The following is an 18,292-nucleotide window of genomic DNA, read 5'->3' on the forward strand; positions in this document are numbered from 1 at the left end:
TGATACATGAAACTATAAAAAAGTGATTAGCCTCTAAAGATAAGTAGCCAAAGGTGAGTAAACACTAGGAACATTTCTGTTTGGAAGTGCTGAGTTTTGATACTACACACATTGTAGTAAATTTTTCATTAGCATTTTTTTACAAAGTTACACTTAACATCACTGGCAAGACAGTGCCAACTTCTGGACCTCAGTGTCTCTCCTGAACCAGGATGAAACTAAATGCTCGCAAGTAAGTAATTTCACTTCTAATTTCAAAAGTTCAGCTGGAACAGCTTCCTTTCTTGACATACTCTGACATAATTAATTGTCATAGATGCACATATTATAATGCTAATTAATTATTTAAAAGTTATCTTTGTGGTTACCAAGAAGTAACAGCTACTGAAGACAACTCCACAGCACATGCTACAAAGAAAACAGACTATAAACTCATGCAAGTTTGTTCTGACATAAGAGAAAGAAATGTAAACAACTTAATAAAGAGCAATCTTATCTCTGAATCCAATTTCAAGGTTTATATAATATGCCTACAATCATTTTAACTAAGATAGAACAGCAGTAAAATATTACTTGACTGCAAACTAAATTAATGAGAGGCTCTTTTTAGTATAACACAAAGTTGATTTCTTGAACAGAGCACCTAATATATATCCAGTAATGGGTATGGTATATATAATGGAATTTTAAAATGTCATGGTTGTATATTTGTGTTTGAATAATGAAAACCTAATCCAGGAAGAAAACTGTATTAAAACCTCTCATCTAACTCAATTTTTAGAAAACACAGTCAAAGATCAGAGAGACAGTTTCAAGAATGTTATGCTGCAAAACTGGAGACCACCACCTAGACAAAAATATGTGCCTCCCATGAGCAAAAGTACATGATTCTGAAAAACTATACTGGATGAACATTAACAATAGTAAGTAATAATATGCATAATACCTGGTGTCTTGAAAAAGTTTTATAAAGTTATGTTAATAATGCTATTTTTGGAATAAAATTTCTTTCCCCCCCCTCAGAGTGTATTTGTAAAGATTGCCAAGAGAATCTTTCTTAGAGTTACTAAAAGACCTAGTCCTTGCTTGGCTACATTTAGGAAGAGAAAAATAACTGAGATAGACAAGAGAGCTTTGTTTTAGCTGTTTTTAAATAACAGTGAAACCAGGCTAGGGTGAGTCCTCTCCTTTTCATTCGTCTCTGCGTAAAGATACGTCTTTTGCAAAAAGATTACAGGCTTGTAATTACAGAAGACTTATTAGATCCTTGAGCTCTGAGATCAGTTGGAAGCCCAAGAGACAATCCAGTAAAGAAAACCTGAATACATCTCACAAAAAAAGATGAATGCTAAGAATCCATATCCCACCCCACCCACGACACACACACACTTCAAATTCCCTTTAGTCTTCCTGACAAAGGAAGTTTCCTCATACACTTTGGCCTCACCTTTCACAGCCAAGGCAAACTTACTTTAAGATGTTATCATACTCACAATAAGCAATACAAAAGTAGTCACATGTCCTGCCCTCATGCCATAACTGACCATTCAAAATCACAAAAAAGAAAAAAATACAGTCATTAATTTCAAAGTACCATCCAGAGACAACAGTGGTTCCTCTTCTTCCCAAATTTGTCTGTTTCAATTCAAGCTGATGCAGATCTGTTTCTTAACTCTCTCTGTGTAGTTTTCTAGTCCGATACACCCAGTCTCATTAAAGGGCTGCCTCAAGTATTGCAAAAGCCTCAGCAGTCCTCCAAGACCTTCGCATTCATCACTAATAAATGTTTGTCTTCAGGCACTACCCTGACCTTCATGCTGGACTCAAAAACACCCAGGGATTCCCCCACAGGCCACCAGACAAACTAGAAATTCCTAACCCGGCATGATTAAACTTTCAAGCTGATAAGTCTACTGGAAGGCAGTAAAACACAAATTTCTGTAACCATCAGGGCAGGCAAGACACTTTTTGTAGGATATATGCAAATATGAGGGAATTCTCTTCAACATAACAAGAGAGAAATATCAAATTAAATGTTCTATCAGAAAAGCCAAAAACAATCCCACAAAAACACAATGAGTAAACTTAATCTATCAAGTAGGTAACTTTCTAAATACAGTTGACCCTGGAACAATGGGGTAAGGAGCACCAAACCCTCAAGCACAAATTCACACTTTTGATTCCCAAAAACTTAACAGTTTACTGTTGACTGGAAGCTTTGCTGATTACACAAATAGCTGAGTGACACATTTTGTGTATTATATTATATTCTACATTCTTACAATAAAGTAAGTTGGAGAAGAAAGTGTTATTAAAATTACAAGAGAAAATACACTTATAGTATAGTGCTGTATTTATCGGTATCATACATTATATCATCTGTTTGCAAGCTGAATCATCTGAAATGTTGGGCAGCCACGGCTGCAGACCTCACACTATGGCAAATTTATCAAGCAATTCAAACTCTTTGTATCATGTTGTGACTTTTTTGTGCTTCTTGGGAGTACTTCCAGCATCACTAGTATGGGTCCCATGGTGTTATTCAAGGTTTACTGTATTGCACTAAAAATGATGAAAAATATATAAAAACCATGAAAGATCATGTTTTACTGTAATAAGCAATGTACTGGCAGAGAAACTGCTCATGTAGATATAATCAGCATCACAGGACATTTTAGGCAGATATGCATGACACTTGAGTTCACCGAAATAGCAACCGGAGGTAGCTACCAAATTGTTCCAATAGTACAGGATGTATGACTGACTTTTATGCAGTTATTACTTAATACTGCATCTTCACATTTGTTTACGTTTCTCTAGACTTTGAATGGCGCCATATACGGTCTATAAGTGTATACACATATTTTTATAAATGTTAACTTTTTAAATAGATTTTTGTATATTGTATATTGTAAATGATAAAATGGTCTATTATCTACATATATTTTATGCATTCATGATGTAACCTGTTCTTAACATTCTTGATATTTCTGCAAGGTCCATCCAAAAGTTTTTCCAAATTGTTGCAAACATCCAAAAAATTTTCTGAATATATATTTACTGAATATATATATTTACTGAAAAGATTCATGTATAAGTGGATCCACACAGTTCAAACGCATGGTATTCAAGGATCATCTGTACTTTTTTCCTTTTATCATCAAGTGTCAAGCTCTCAGGAAAGCAAGATCAAGTCATCAAACCTTTATCAGCTCCAATTCTGTGCTAAGGGGTATACCAAGTACTGTACTTTAAAGATGAACATTAAGTCTAAGTCCCAGTCCAATAAGCTCTCAGTCTAGTGGAGGTTATAGACATAGTTAAAGTTAATTCATTTTAAATGAAGACAGAGTCCTAACTTACATTCCAAATTCAGGCATATGGTATACTCCCACCAAAACAAATAATTTATGAAAACATGTTAATATCTGAAGATGACAAATGCTCTTGACTCTTAATAATAATGTCTGTAGCCATCAGCATCTGACAGCCCACTGTTTAACTGATCCCACTACACGACATTAACAGCAGTTTATCTGTATAAACTTGAGTGCTATCAGGGAAAAAACGCATAACTCAACACATATAAATTATTTTAAAGACATAACGCATACTTAAAAGTTTTAGTATCAAAGCTAGTCTTGTATAACATTCAATATGAAACCATTTTTAAAGACATTAATCTATGATATAAGTATGAATTCAATAAAATAGAGAAAACTTTATTTAAATGAAAAGTGATCAGTCAGGCACCATAACTCACAACTGTAATCTCTGCACACTGGATTGAGGTAGAAAGAAGGACTGCTTGCGCCCAGGAGTTCAAGACTAGCCTGGGCAACATAAAGAGGCCTTGTTTCTACAAAAAAAAATCCAAAAATTAGCTGGCACACACCTATAGTCCCAGCTACTTGGGAAGCTGAGATGGAAGGATTGCATGCGCCCAGTAGGTCAAAGCTACAGTAAGCCATGATTGTGCCACTGCAATCTAATGTGGGTGACACTGAGAATTAAAAAAAGAAAACAAAAACAAAAAAATTGATGACTCAGCTTTTGAGGAGAACGACAAATTGAAACCTTAACATACCAGAAAAAAGACGAAGTATTCCTACAAACGGAAATATCAATACATACAAACGAAACACACACACAAAGAAAAAGAAATAACATTTCTTGGTTGTTTAAAGTAGAATACATTCTAAGCAAAAGGAACTGATTTAGAAAATACATGCTAGTCTATTAAAATTTTACATCGATAGATGGGATGTTTAGAACCCAGTTACCACAGAAATAGTAATATTTAAAAGTTATATGCAATGTCTTATAAATAAGAGACTGAGATTCAAAAAAACTAATACACCTAATAAGTGAACCAAGAAGTTGAATATATCTATATTCCATAACTGTAACTACAGTAATGTAACTCTATAACTCAATAAGACTTTCAGAGAGGTCTCCTGAGAATCACTGCATAAACTTATTACAATCATCTATTTCCTAAGCAAAGTAAATTGGACAAGTACTATCAGCTCACAGTACTCATTAATCTTAATCTCCTTCTATTTTGCCTTACTGTACTATAGAAGTTTAAAAGCAAAATACTCAAATTTCCAGCCTCCTTTGCAGCCAAGAATAGCCATGTGACACAGCCTTGGCCAATAATAAGTACCTAGAGAGGACTTTTTTCCAAGATAAAAAGACAAAACCTTTAACAAGAAAAAATGTTTAGCAGCACCTTCCCCCGCTTTCTTCAAGAACCCATTAGGTGGTGCAACTGTCATCTTGTGACTCTGAAGACTAAAATCACTTGCTAAATAGAAGATTGAGCCAGTTTCCTTCAATGACATCCTTAAGCATCTGTGGCAACCCAACTGCACATTGTCTACCTTTAGATTTCTTACTGTGTGAGAAAAATAAGCCCATAGTTATGCCTGTATATATGCAATCTATCTATAATTCAAGTCTATCAAATTGATTTACATTATAAATCACGAATTAGTCATTAGAAATACTAATGAGGAAAGTTATCTATGGGAAAAGTAAGATCAGACAGTAATGAGTATCAACTATTGAAAACTAATAATAAGAGCAAATACTTATTAAACATTCACACAAGGGACTGTGTTAAGAACTTTAATATACATTAATGTATCTAATCTTCACAACCATATGAGATTGGTAATATCACCCTACTTGTCCATGATAAAATTTTCATCAATCCTTGACAAAAACAGAACAGTATGGCAAAATATAGTTAAATTTATTTATTGAGATTATGACCTTCTTATTTTTACAATAAGTAAAATGTCCTTTCTTAAATGAGAATAAGGAATAGCAAGTTGATATTTATTTTAACATATTTGGTAAAAGAAACAGGTGACAAACCAATGTCAATGCCCCACTGTGTTATGAAATTGTAACAGTCTATGAAATCCAAGTGCCTGAGACCCACTAAGGTTAAGTAACCTACACAAGGCCACAAAGCAGTTTGTTTGACACCAAAGCCCAGGATCATAACCACTAAATTGCATGAAGGAAATACACTAAATAAACTCAAAACAACTACTCTGTGAATACAATTAAAATTAAAGATATAAGTGTATAACTACAAAGAAAGGCAGCTATCCCAGAACATATAAAGTGGAACAAGGACTTTTCAAGTGAAACAATGCTACCATGTTGCCTCCCACAGAGTTTTCTCTGTGTGATATAGATTTAAACCATACCAGAGAAAATCAAGACAGGAATTTCCATCCATCTAACTTCAGTCTCAGATGATGGACAATTAGGTTTGGAGGTTCGTATTGGGGAACAAAAAACTTCTGGGTCTCTAAGTACACGATTTGTGTCAAACAAAGTTTGTGGTGACACAAATTTAAGAAACAGACACGCAGAAGATCTGTTCCCCTAAACCTTGCTCTGCATTTCTCCCACAAAACTAGGAGAGGAGCGGAGAATCAGACATAAATGAAGATTAGAAACAAAGTGAAATATTGTCAAATTCTTCCTTTCTTCAATTCATGGCATTTTTAAATATCATATTTCAATTTTTTAAACTCATGAGTTTCCAAAACTAATCTCTAGTTGTTTGGAAATGAATAAATCTGATGTAGTAGTTTCTCAATAGCTACGAAATGTAACTTAGATCAATAGTCAAATACTTTTAACAATTTGACCACTCATTCCCTACTAAATTCGAGTGTGCTTAAAAGAAAATGGAGTTTGTAAGACTGTAAAATGTAGCATAGAAGGAAAAATCAGAAACATATTTTCTTGCAGAATTCAAAGGTACTATACAAAGAAATGGATGAATGTTAAATAGGTTTAATCTACACCTATATATTTATTCATTTTTTATTTTATAAGATTTTAATTACTTCAAAACCTGGCCAGCTCTTTTATTTTTTATTTGTGCCTGCAAATTCAATTTATTATTAACAACATTAAACATAGAAAAAATTCACTTAAAATATAGAAAACAAATGATGCATGTCTTTAGTATTAAAAACAATAAATACCTTCCAGCTTATATCTTATTTCAGATGTTAGGTCCCATATTTTTTAATCCAATCTTCCAACATCAATTTCAGTTATTTTTTAAAAGTACACAATATACAAAACCAGCATGCATTCTCCAGTATTTAACACCAAAAAAAAAGGAAAAGAAGGGGTGGATGCTACACCATGAGGAAAAATGGGTGGCTTCATAATCTAAATGTTGAGGCATATATAAGAGGGGAAGATAATTTGTGGAGTTTTTTGCCTTAATTTGCCTTAATTTTTAAAAAGTTCTTTTTTATTTTCTTTCTGGATTCTAATAAATAAAGTCTTTTCAAAAAGTCTAAATGAAAGTACTGAATATACTCATTTTAGATTAACACTAGCATTCACAGCTATTAATGTAATAGTGCCTCTCACTAGAGGCACTTTTTAAACACACCCTCGTCACTCCCCTCCCTCCCCCTTCTACCTCCTCATTCCTACTAAAAGTAACAATTTAAAGGATTTTTTTAAGTTCACAGGAAAGCAAAAAATGGGGGCTGGAAGGCGGGAAAATCTACAATTTAAATTTACTGAGATTCAGTTCCTTAAGCTACAACCATAATTTCTTTCCTATTTTGTTTAATGTACACAAAATATTCTACTTCCTACATTTTTTTCTTATACCAAATATTCTAGTTTACAGAATTATGAAACATTCAAAAATGGCAGAATGCACCCATCTTGAAAATATGAACAAGATTCAGGTACAAATAAAGGCGAATAAATAGTTTAAAAGTTATTATCTTAGCTCTTCTCAGGCATTTATTTGTTAACTATTATGTGTGAGTGTTTTAAATTTTCTCCAACTAATATACTGCCTCAGCCATTTCACTAATGGTCCAATACACACACAATATTTATCTAAGAGGTACTGAGATCTTCACTAAGATTAAATAATCGGGGGGGGGGGGAAGATTTTTTTTGAGTTGGAACCTCACTCTGTCGCCCAGACTGGAGTGCAGTGGCCACTCCTGGCCACCGCAGCCTCGACCTGCTAGGCTCTGGCGATCCTTCCGCCTCAGCCTTCCAAGTAGCCGGAATTACAGGCATGCGCTACCACGCCCGGCTGATTTTTTGATTTATTGTAGAGATGAGGTCTCGCTGACCAGGCGGGTCTCGAACCAGCGGGCTCAGGCAATCCACTCACCTCAGCCTCCCAAAGGCACGGGATTACAGGCTGAGCCACCAAGCCCAGCTAAGATCATGTTTAAAAAAAATAATTTGTTAGCTTCCCATAATTTAGTATCTAAAGTAACCACAGTAAAATTATCTACATATTCAAATTTCACCTGCCATCCTATTAATGTTTTTTTCTTTTCTCATCTACGATCAGTCACAGAATTCTACACTGCATTTAGTTATCAGTTTCCTTAATGTCTTCCAATCTGTGACAGTTCTTCAGCATTTCTTTGTTTCTCATACCCTCAACACTTTCGGGGAGTACTGCCAGTTACTTTGTAGAATGTCCTTAAACTTGAGTCTGTCTGATGTTTTCTCCACTTACACTGACTTTTTTTAAGTAAGAATACCACGGGTGGCTGGGTGTGGTGACACATGCCTGTAATCCCAGCACTCTGGGAGGCTGAAGTGAGAGGACTGCCTGAGCCCTGGGGTTCAAGACCAGCCTGGGCAAATTGGCGAGACCTCGTCTCTACAATAAATAAAAAATTATCCAGGCGTGGTGGTGTGCCTGTAGTTCCAGTTACTCAGGAGGCTGAGGCAGAAGGATTGCCTAAACCCAGAAGGCAGAGGCTACAGTAGCCATGAGCATGCCATTGCACTCCAGCCTGGGCGACAGAGTAAGACTCCAACTCAAAAATAATAATAATTATTATTATTACTATTATTCAACAAATGTCTCCTCAGTATGTCTCCTCAGTATATTATGTTAGGAATCACATGCTGTTGATATGTCTTATAACTAGTGATGATAACTTTGATCATCTGGTTAATCTGGCATCACCAGTTTTGTTCACTGTAAGTATTGATTTTCCCTTTATATGAGGGAGATACTGTGAGACTATACAAATATCCTGATGATGAGGTGCGTGACAATATTTCCCATCATACTTTCATCCACTAACTTTGGCATTCATTGATGATTCTTGTTTGCAACAATTACTACTGTGGCATTTCCCTGCTGGTAATTTTCTATCATTCCCTCTACATTTTCTAACTGGAATTCAACTGTAACAAAAAGTTGTCTACTCCTTCGTTTATGTATTTATTCAGTCATTATTGGGCTCATGGATATTTTCTTGCCCAGGAATTTGTCATTATTTACTTTGTTTCTCAAATTGTCCCAGATCTGGCAACTGGGTCTGCCCTTTGTATATACATTCATTAGGCTTTCCTTCTTAATAGCTTTTCTTTAAAAAAAAAAAAAGCCTCCACTTCAATGGAAGAACATCAAATAAGTTATTTGCCAAGGAATCATGATGGCTAAGACTACCCTAACAACCTCTGTTATGACCAAATATATATGAACAGGAAGTATATATCAAAACATTCCAAGTATGTTGTGCTATCACAACTCTAGCTCACCCTAGACCTTATAATCTTTGATTTGTATTTTATATACACTGTTATAGAATTTTCTCTTATCACTATTTAAATCCATTTCATCTTACATCACCACCCCTCAATCCTTGGATGTTACTAGTATTTTGGAAATACAAAGCCAAATCATTCAGGAACAACAGTAGAAAATCATTTTAACCAAAAGATGATGAGCCTTAAAGATGCTGAGTGAAAAAAAAAAATCTGCAAAGGCCATATACTCTATGATTTCATTTAACAACATTTTTTAAATGACACAGTTATAGAAAGGGAGGAGAGATTAGTGGTTTACAGAGGTGGAGTAGGGGAGTGGTTGTGGCTATAAAAGGGCAACAAGAGGAATGGTGTGTGGTTCTAGAATTGTTCTGTGTCTTGACTGTATCAATGTCAATATCCTGTCATGATATTACACCATAATTTTGCAAGATATTACTAAAGGAAGAAACTGGATAAGGGTACACAGTATCTTTCCATATTACTTATTATAATTGCATGTGAATCTACATTTATCTCAAACTAAAGAGTTGAATTTAAAAAGATAATGATTCCAGTTAAGACTGGTTGAAAAAATAAAAAATATTTTAAAAGATAAGTCATAACTCTAGAATAAATTTTCACGAGAAATCAGATAATCACAATGTCCTAACCCTCTTAGATCCTTTATTGTTAGCTTCTAGAAAAGTTATTACCAGGCCTCCCAGAATAGCTAGCTAATCGTTAATTCTTGTTTAGTGTCTCCTAGCTTTTAGTTGGGTAGCAACAAATACAATGGGCTAGAGAACAAAAAGCTGTCAACAAGGGACAGATACTAAGGTAAATGTTTATTTTCAACTATTAATAAACTGCCAGTAGGAGCAAAATGTAAATTCTCATTTCAGTTCACAAAGTTAATAATAGATATTTGAAAAATTCAAATTCCAAAAATGCCAAAGCCCCACGATGTATAATTTTCAACCTATGGGACGTAGGCAATGAGAAACTACAGTAAAAGGAAGAAGAGTCATGTTCCAATGACAAAACAAAGTTCCTCTTCAAGTTACTGACAGTTAACTCCTCCAAAATCTATTTTATGCATATAGGTTTGAACAAGCAGCAGTGGTGGAGCCAAGACCATTCAAAATGCAAGGACTAAATGTGCCCCTTCACCACCCTCACCACCAACACAACAGGGCAGGTTCTTTCAGACCAGAGGAGGAAACGCCTGAATATAGCAAGAAATACATGTTTCTTTTTTCTTTTTCTTTTTTTGAGTTGGAGTCTCACTCTGTCGCCCAGACTGGAGTGCAGTGGGCGCTCCCAGTCACCACAGCCTCGACCTGTTGGGCTCCAGCGATCCTTCCACCTCAGCCTTCCAAGTAGCTGGAACTACAGGCACGCACTTACCACGCCTGGCTGATTTTTTTTTATTTACTGGAGGTGAGGTCTTGCCAAGTTGCCCAGGTGGGTCTCGAACCCTCGGGCTCAGGCAATTCACTCACCTCGACCTCCCAAAACACGGGATTACAGGCTGAGCTACCGAGCCCAGCTGAGAAACACATATTTCTTACAGTTCAGTAAGTGGTGATTAATTAGCAAGTGAGACCAAAGGTGGGGATTTTTTCCTGAAAAGATAAAAATCCTAACAGTCAAAATAATGTGGCAATAAGCTTATTTTTCTCCTTGCAAAGGCTAACATGATTACTGAACATATTTTTATCAATTATACATATTCTAGTTCTGACAAAGCTACAACACATCAATTAGATGGTCTACCAATTACTACTCCTCCTAATTTACCAATATTAATCAATCTAAACAAAAATTGGTAGAGAAGCAACTGTTCTCAAGGACCCACTGCAAGTTCTTCAACTCTTCAAAGGATGTAATGTCTGGAAATCTCATAACCATTAGAGACTAAGAAATATTATTATATTTAGAATAACTACATGATAAATCAGACGTTTTACACCACATTCTCAGAATGTACATGTAGTGGAAGATATCAGAGGTTAAGGGAAAAAATCAACAGTATAACTGAGAAATATTAAAACTCAACCAAACTATATTTAACCACTTGGATTTTTTTCCTATGAACTAGGAAACGTCCATCGTCATGTGCCGTAATGAGGCTGCACTGGCATAATACAAGCATAGGTTCATATGAGTAGCTGATACAAAATGTGCATGCATCAGTTAGCCAGTCCAGCAGATACTATTCCTCAAAATTTCTAATCCATCTCCATCCACTGCGTAATTCAGCCCCTCAACCATCTCAAGACTGGAGAACGAAAGTCATCTTGGCTGGGACCAGTGGCTCACGCCTCTGCCAGCACTCTGGGAGGCTAAGGTGGAAGAATTGCTTGAGCTCAGGTGTTCAAGACCAGCCTGAGCAACAGAGTGAGACTTCGTTACTACAAAAAAAAAAGAAATTTATCCAGGCATGGTGGCATATATTTGTAGTCACAGCTACTCAGGAGACTGAGGTGAAAGCACTGCCTGAGCCCCAGAGGTGAAGGCTGCAGTGAGTCATGATGGTGCCACTGTACTTCAGCCTGGCAACAAAGCGAAACTCTGACCAAAGAAAAAAAGAGAGAACTCTTCTTCTAACTCCCCTCCAAAACACAAGGGTCTACAATCCAGTGGCACCACTCCCCATCTCCTACTCTCCCTTGGCTCCAAGGACACTGAACAAAGGCCTACAAGTTTTCTTACAACCACATGTGCTACTCATGACCGTGGGTCTATGTGCAACATCCTTCATGTCCCCTAGTTACCAGTGGGTGGGTAAATTTCTCCTCCCCTACAACTCAGTACCCCTCACCTAGAAAGTCCACAGACTACAATAGATTGTTGAGTGACTTGAGGGACTTACATCTCATTTCATCTTTTAATTCCCAGGGCTTGGTAAATAATAGCTATTTTATCAAAATGTGCTGCAGTAAGGACTATCATTAGGCATTGCTCTAAACAGTTAATGTACTTTCACTTAATCCACAAAACCTCAGAAAGCTATTATCATTACAAATGAGGAAACGGTTACCAAATATGAGGTGAAGAAAGGGAACATTCCATAAAATACAGATCTCAAGGAACCATGAACTATCAGCAGTTTCCATATCTCCGTAGTCTATATCAAAGTTATTTCTATATAAAATTTACAAAATAAGTAACCAAAAAAAATTTTTTTTTAGATAGCATTTTACTCTGTCACCCAGGCTAGGGTACAATAGCACAATCACAGCTCACTGCAGCCTCAACCTCCTGGGCTCAAGCAATCTTCCCGTCTCAGCTCCCCACTTCCCTACTCCCTCCTCCCCCAAGCAGTTGGAACTGCAGGTATGTGCCACCATGTTTGGCTATTTTTTTTATTTTTATAGAGATGGAATCTTGCTATATTGTCCAGGCTAGTCTCAAACTTCTGACCTCAAGTGACCCTCCTGCTAGGCCTCTCAAAGCATTAGGATTACAGGCATGAGCCACCACATTCAACCCCAAATTTTTTTAAAGTAAGTTTTCATGAGTCAAGCAGAAACAGAGTCTGTGTTTCCAAATGGCTGTCAGATCATTATTTCAGACGGTATGTTTCTGAGGCATATCACACGACAACTTTATGTGACATGAATTTCAAATATCACTGAAGTAAGACCTTATTGTGATAGCTTCAATCACCCAAAATATACTCAGATAAGTTTTTTGGGGGGTTCCAATAAAAATTTTATGTATACAGACATAGTAGTCAAGCACAGTGGCTCATGCCTATAATCCTAGCACTTTGCGAGGCCAGGGTGGGAGGACTGCTTGAGCTCCGGAGTTCCGGACTATCCTGGGCAACACAGCAAAAACCCCATCTCTACAAAACAAATTAAAAAATTAGCCAAGTGTGGTGGCATGCAACTGTAGCCCTAGTTACTAGGGAAACTGAGACAGAAGAATCAACTGAGCCCAGGAGGTTGAGGCTGTGGTGAGTTCTGACTGTGCCACTGCACTCCAGCCTGGGTGACAGAGTGGGACCCCCGACCCAATACATAAATACAAAAAACAAATAGACATAGTGAGTCTTCTTATGAAGCCAGAAGAAACAAAGCAAGAATATTTCAGGACTGAGAGTTGGTGTGACAGTGCATCCTTTCTTATTAGATGCCAAGAATAAATGATAGTGATTGGAGGTAATAGCTGGTTTTGTTTTTATTTTATTCCTTTCTTAAGGGGAAAAAAAGCAAAAAGTTGTCAAAAAGGTGTCGTCTTTTTTTTTTTTTTTTTTTAACTGTTCTGTGAAACTTCAGGGTTTGGGAATGACAACAACTACATTAAACCAGTATCTGTGTACAGCACTGCAGTTGGGAGATTTTCATTCTGAACTTCAGCCAAGATATGCAAAGTTAATTATGGAACTGTTAATTACTAAATGTTTAAGAGGTTATTTGAAGGCAACTAAGCTTCTACCCATATTGCAAAAGAATGCTAATAATTTTTATCATAAATTTAAGTCTTTACTTGTTCAAAGTCACAAGCTAAGAGTATGAAATTCGTATTCCAGTTATAAATGTAATTGCAACCAAAAAAAATTCAAAAATCATTGTTATAAACTCTAAATGCTGTGCCCAAGCAATTGTTTATGAGACATACTTTGCAAGCTGCATACGGATAGTTTAGCTGTGTTTTTTTTATAGTTTAATTGTGTTTTAAGAAAACTATTTAAAAAACAAACATTACTAAAGGCCAAAAATGAGTTAAAATATACTAAATGTATAAGCCATCAAATGAAAATATGAATCTGCTTATAAACAATGGTAAAAGGGAATTCAAACAGAGAATTTAAATGTAACAGACACAATTCCTTCACTAGATTTGAAAGTTAAATATCTGTAAGAGATATTCTTTTGTGCAGATTTTTATTTTTATTTTTTATTTTTTTTGAGTTGGAGTCTCACTCTGTCGCCCAGACTGGAGTGTAGTGGCCGCTCCCGGCCACCGCAGCCTTGACCTGCTGGGCTCCGGCGATCCTTCCGCCTCAGCCTTCCAAGTAGCCGGAATTACAGGCATGCGCTACCACGCCCGGCTGATTTCTTGATTTATTGTAGAGATGAGGTCTCGCTGCCCAGGCAGGTCTCGAACCTGCGGGCTCAGGCAATCCACTCACCTCAGCCACCCAAAGGCGCGGGATTACAGGCTGAGCCACCGAGCCCGGCTGATTTTTATAATTGAAAGTTCTCTGGGCTAAAGGTATTTTTTCAGCCCTCTCATTATGACTCAAGATTAACCCTACTAAGTGACTTTACAAAGAATCAAGTTTCGCAGTCCTTTATGACATATTCATGAGTTAGTAGCTAAATCAAAAGGTGTAATAGCCTCTAAAAAATTACTAGTGAAAGATAAATTAAGTTTATTAACTAGGAAGAGATGGGGGGTTACTTTACACATACCATTTTAAAACAGCTTTTAAAACTAGCTATAAATGCATTAAATGTATCTTTTTTTTTTTTCTCCCGAGTTGAAGTCTCACTCTGTCACCCAGGCTGGAGTGTAGTGGCATGCTCATGGCCACTGCAGCCTCGACCTGCTGAGCTCAGAGGATTCTTCCACCTCAGCCTTCCAAGTAGCTGGAACTACAGGTGCAAACAACCATGCCCAGTTAACTTTTTGATTTATTGTAAAAACAAGGTCTCACCAAGTTGCCCAGGCTAGTCTCGAACCCCTGGACTCAGGCAATCCTCTAGCCTTGGCCTCCCAAAATGCTGGAATTACAGGCTTGAGCCACCACACTCAGCCAAATTAGATCTTTAAAGGAAACAATTTTGCAATAGCTGTCCACCTGAAAAACTAAAAACATCACAAGTTTAAACACTCTACAGAAGCAATTTCAAAGGCCCTGAACTAAACAAGTTAATAAAATGGTTTAGAAAAATAGTTTTATTGTACAAGCCTTGGGAATAAAGCCGTTTGTAATTTATTCATTGTCTCTTACTTCACCAAATTGCTTTGGTGACCAAGCTTCTTATTTAAGTGATTAAAGACACAAACCAAAATAGTTAAATAAAGCAATTACTTAAGAGTCCTCATTTTCAACAGAGGTGCACTGAAAAATTTCAACAGTATGTTTAGTGCTCATTACTTTCAAGGAGGTTTGTTATTTAGAATATAGTGACCCACTGACTAGAACTTAAATGAGGTTTTTAAACATACAATATGGGACAAATATTCAATTAAAGAAGATACTTCTCCTCCTCTCAAAATATCAAGTGACAGTCTCTTGAATGTGAATATGCATAATCTGGCTAAAAATCCATACGACAAATTTTTTGGTATTTCTCCTTACCATTTCCCCCTCTAATGACATGCCTTAGTAGAATGTGTTCCCATTTTCCAGGTGGACATGAAAAGCACCCAATTTATCCAAGTTCTTGGGACTCTTCCCATCTCAGATTCTCTCCTACCCAACTCTTTTTAGGTCACATTAGTGACATCAGAATTACTTCTAGGCAATTGATTGACCTAAATACAAAACAAACAAACAATGTCTTCATAGAGTTTGGGAGAACTGGGCTGGTAGGGTTTGAAAAGAAAAGAAACAAAAAGAAACTGAATTTAACCCAAAAAAGTACATATTTTCTTCTATTCTTTTTTTTGTGTAATTATATTTTAAAGATGTGGGGTACAATTCATGATTAGGTACATAAGTGGTCAACATACAAGTGAAGTTTAGGTCCTCACTTTGCCTGGTTTAGGATCACGTTCCCTTATTGATGTTATGTGCCTCCCACCTATTCTTTTCTTTTAAAGCACTTTCCTTTCGTATACTGAGAATCACACAAACTCCTTCATCAAGTCTGTCCTTAGAAACAGAAGGAAGCATGACAGCAAAACTCCTAATTCATGTTCTTTTGTTCATGAAATCATGCTTATTTAACAAGGTTGCTTTTCTCTTACACTCCAAAATTCTAACTCTCAAACATTCATGAGAAAAGACTGTACTTTCAGCATACATTAAGAAAGCATTCAATGTAAAAAGTACCTTCTACATAAGCCTTTTTTATACTTTTTCATAAATTTCAAAGTTTTAGAAGATTATTTCTGACAAGTCAGGTAAAAATGGGAAACATTCAAACTTCAAACTACTTTCTCTTTAAAACTATAAGTAAGCAGGGGAGTTTGTGTTAGTAATAGCCAAATGAACATCAAAGTGAATAGGGTTGACACTTAGGAATGTTGGAAATGTTTGGTAGGCTTCTCTATGTTTACTTTTGCTATGAAGGGTTAGTCGAAGAAATGTGCTGCTTTCAGACTGTCAATGGAGCTTTCATGCTGTGGTGTTAGTAGTAACCGGCCCACTTACTTTTGACTCAGGCCAAGTTCTAGATTGGGTCAGTTTTTACTCTATTCTATACAACTGACAGGGGAACAGGAAAGTTTAACAGTTCATTTATTTGGCACAATCTGAACATTGTCACAATGGAGGTTTTGTCTCTCCCAATCTTATTTGGTGACCCACCCCCCAACTGATAGTAGGTTCAGTCATTGTTATTCTTCTAACTAATCAACCAAAGGCACCACTTCCCCCTCTCTAATTTCTACCAAAGGCCTCTGACATCATTTTCTAACCAGCCTTGCTAGATTCTAATACTCTCAGCATGTGTAATTTACTTGGCACTTCAAACAGTGTTCTTGAAAGAAATTGAAGTATCTCAGTGAAAACTGCTTTTCCTTCACACTGAGACTGGGAATATGCATTTTCAGATGCAGAAGACTGATCCAACTGACAATTTTAAAACAAATAGGCAGAGGAGAGGCAGCACAACACCAAGGAAAGGGCAAGATCAAAGCAGGCCATTCCTTGTTTGGATGAAAACAGTATTTTTAAATAGGAACTTTCTGGACACACAAATAAATTTTCTTGTAAAAGTACAGCCCAACTTCAAACATTTACTTATGTTTGATAAATATGTTCAAGGTATCCATGATACCCCAGATGTGACAGGCCCATCAAGAAAAATGAAAAATCAAAAACAGTACCAGGTGCTATTCTTGGGACTTGTCCAAAGGCAGCCAGTGGAAGATTCTATTTTATTCTGTTCTCCCCACATTAAATAATAATAATCAACATCTGAGAATGAGAGTATTTGGATTTGAACAGATGGCACCCAACACCTAACAAGCAAAGCAACTCCCAAGCATTAGCTCCTAAATGTCTGATGGTTCCAAGGATCAGGAGGGCTTATTTGCCTTAAGACGGCTGGCAAGCAGGATGCCCTGTAGTCACCACCCCAACGCTTAGGAATATGCGTCAATATCCAGTCAGCAACTAAAAGCCGAGAAAAATCAAACACCACATTTGTATAAATTTGCCCCTCTCTAAGTCCAACTTGAGACGACCAAATCCAACCCCACTGGCCACTTAAAGTATGAAAGTCTAAGCCTGAAGGTAAACAAACGCATAAAGGTTAACAAACTTATCTAATTCTGACAAGGTTGTGCAACACCAAAAGAATCCGCAGGGCGCCCTTCCCGGGAGTGTATTTGAATTTGCCTGCTCTGCAATTTACACTCAAAGCACTAGCCTAGCTCTTCAACTTTTTTTTTCCTTCCATGGAAAGCAGCATCCCTTTTCCAAATTAAAAAAAAAAAAACAACGAAATAGTAAATACACGAACATCTCCTTGTCTTACTTTAGGAGGCCAACACAAGGGCTTGCCTTTCGCACAACCACACACGCTTCCTCCTATCCCTCCTCATACACCACTCAACTCCAAAGGCAGAAGGCCAAATGCGAGGGGAGGGACGGACCTGCGGTCAGGGGGAAGAGTCCTGGCCGAGGGGAGGTGAGACCCCACCCCTGAGAGTCAGAGGCCCCAAGAGCGGTTGGGGAGAGGTAGTGATGCTAAAAGGAACCTCCCACTCATTCCCCCCACCCCCAACACACACCCGGCCAGACAAACCCAAGGGGAAGGTCAGTCCTGGGGAGGAGGATGTCAAGGGAGGGAAAAATAAAACCAGGACGGCCGAAGAGAAAGAGAGCGCCGGGATGCCGTCAGCGGTGGGCTGGCGGACCGGGAAGAACTGGGGTGCCCGGGCGACCGATGTCGGGGAAGGGGGCACGACCCGGCCAGCGCGGCGGCGGCGCGGGGCTCACCTGGGGAGTCCTCTCGGCGGGGTTCTTCATCACCGCCTGCCGGAAGCTGTTATCCACGTAGGACGCCATCTCCCCCGCCGGCCG

At 37.4% G+C, this 18,292-nt stretch overlaps 1 protein-coding gene across 2 annotated transcripts in view; it reads right to left on the reverse strand.

The window, feature by feature from the left end:
• RAPGEF2 (Rap guanine nucleotide exchange factor 2) overlaps positions 1–18,277 on the reverse strand; it is a 278,622-nt gene extending 260,345 nt beyond the window's left edge. The window contains exon 1 of one of the 2 annotated variants that reach the window (XM_008049096.1): positions 18,209–18,272. In XM_008049096.1, the coding sequence (XP_008047287.1) occupies positions 18,209–18,238 (30 nt within the window). In that variant the 5' untranslated portion in view covers positions 18,239–18,272. Of the gene's footprint in view, positions 1–18,208 lie in introns of both variants that reach the window. The other variant, XM_008049094.2, reaches the window with a different exon arrangement.
• Between the last annotated feature and the right edge of the window lie 15 nt (positions 18,278–18,292).

The sequence above is a fragment of the Carlito syrichta genome, unplaced genomic scaffold (assembly GCF_000164805.1).
Source record: "Carlito syrichta isolate Samal-C Ts95f unplaced genomic scaffold, Tarsius_syrichta-2.0.1 Scaffold130519, whole genome shotgun sequence".
NCBI classification, from domain to species: Eukaryota; Metazoa; Chordata; class Mammalia; order Primates; family Tarsiidae; genus Carlito; species Carlito syrichta.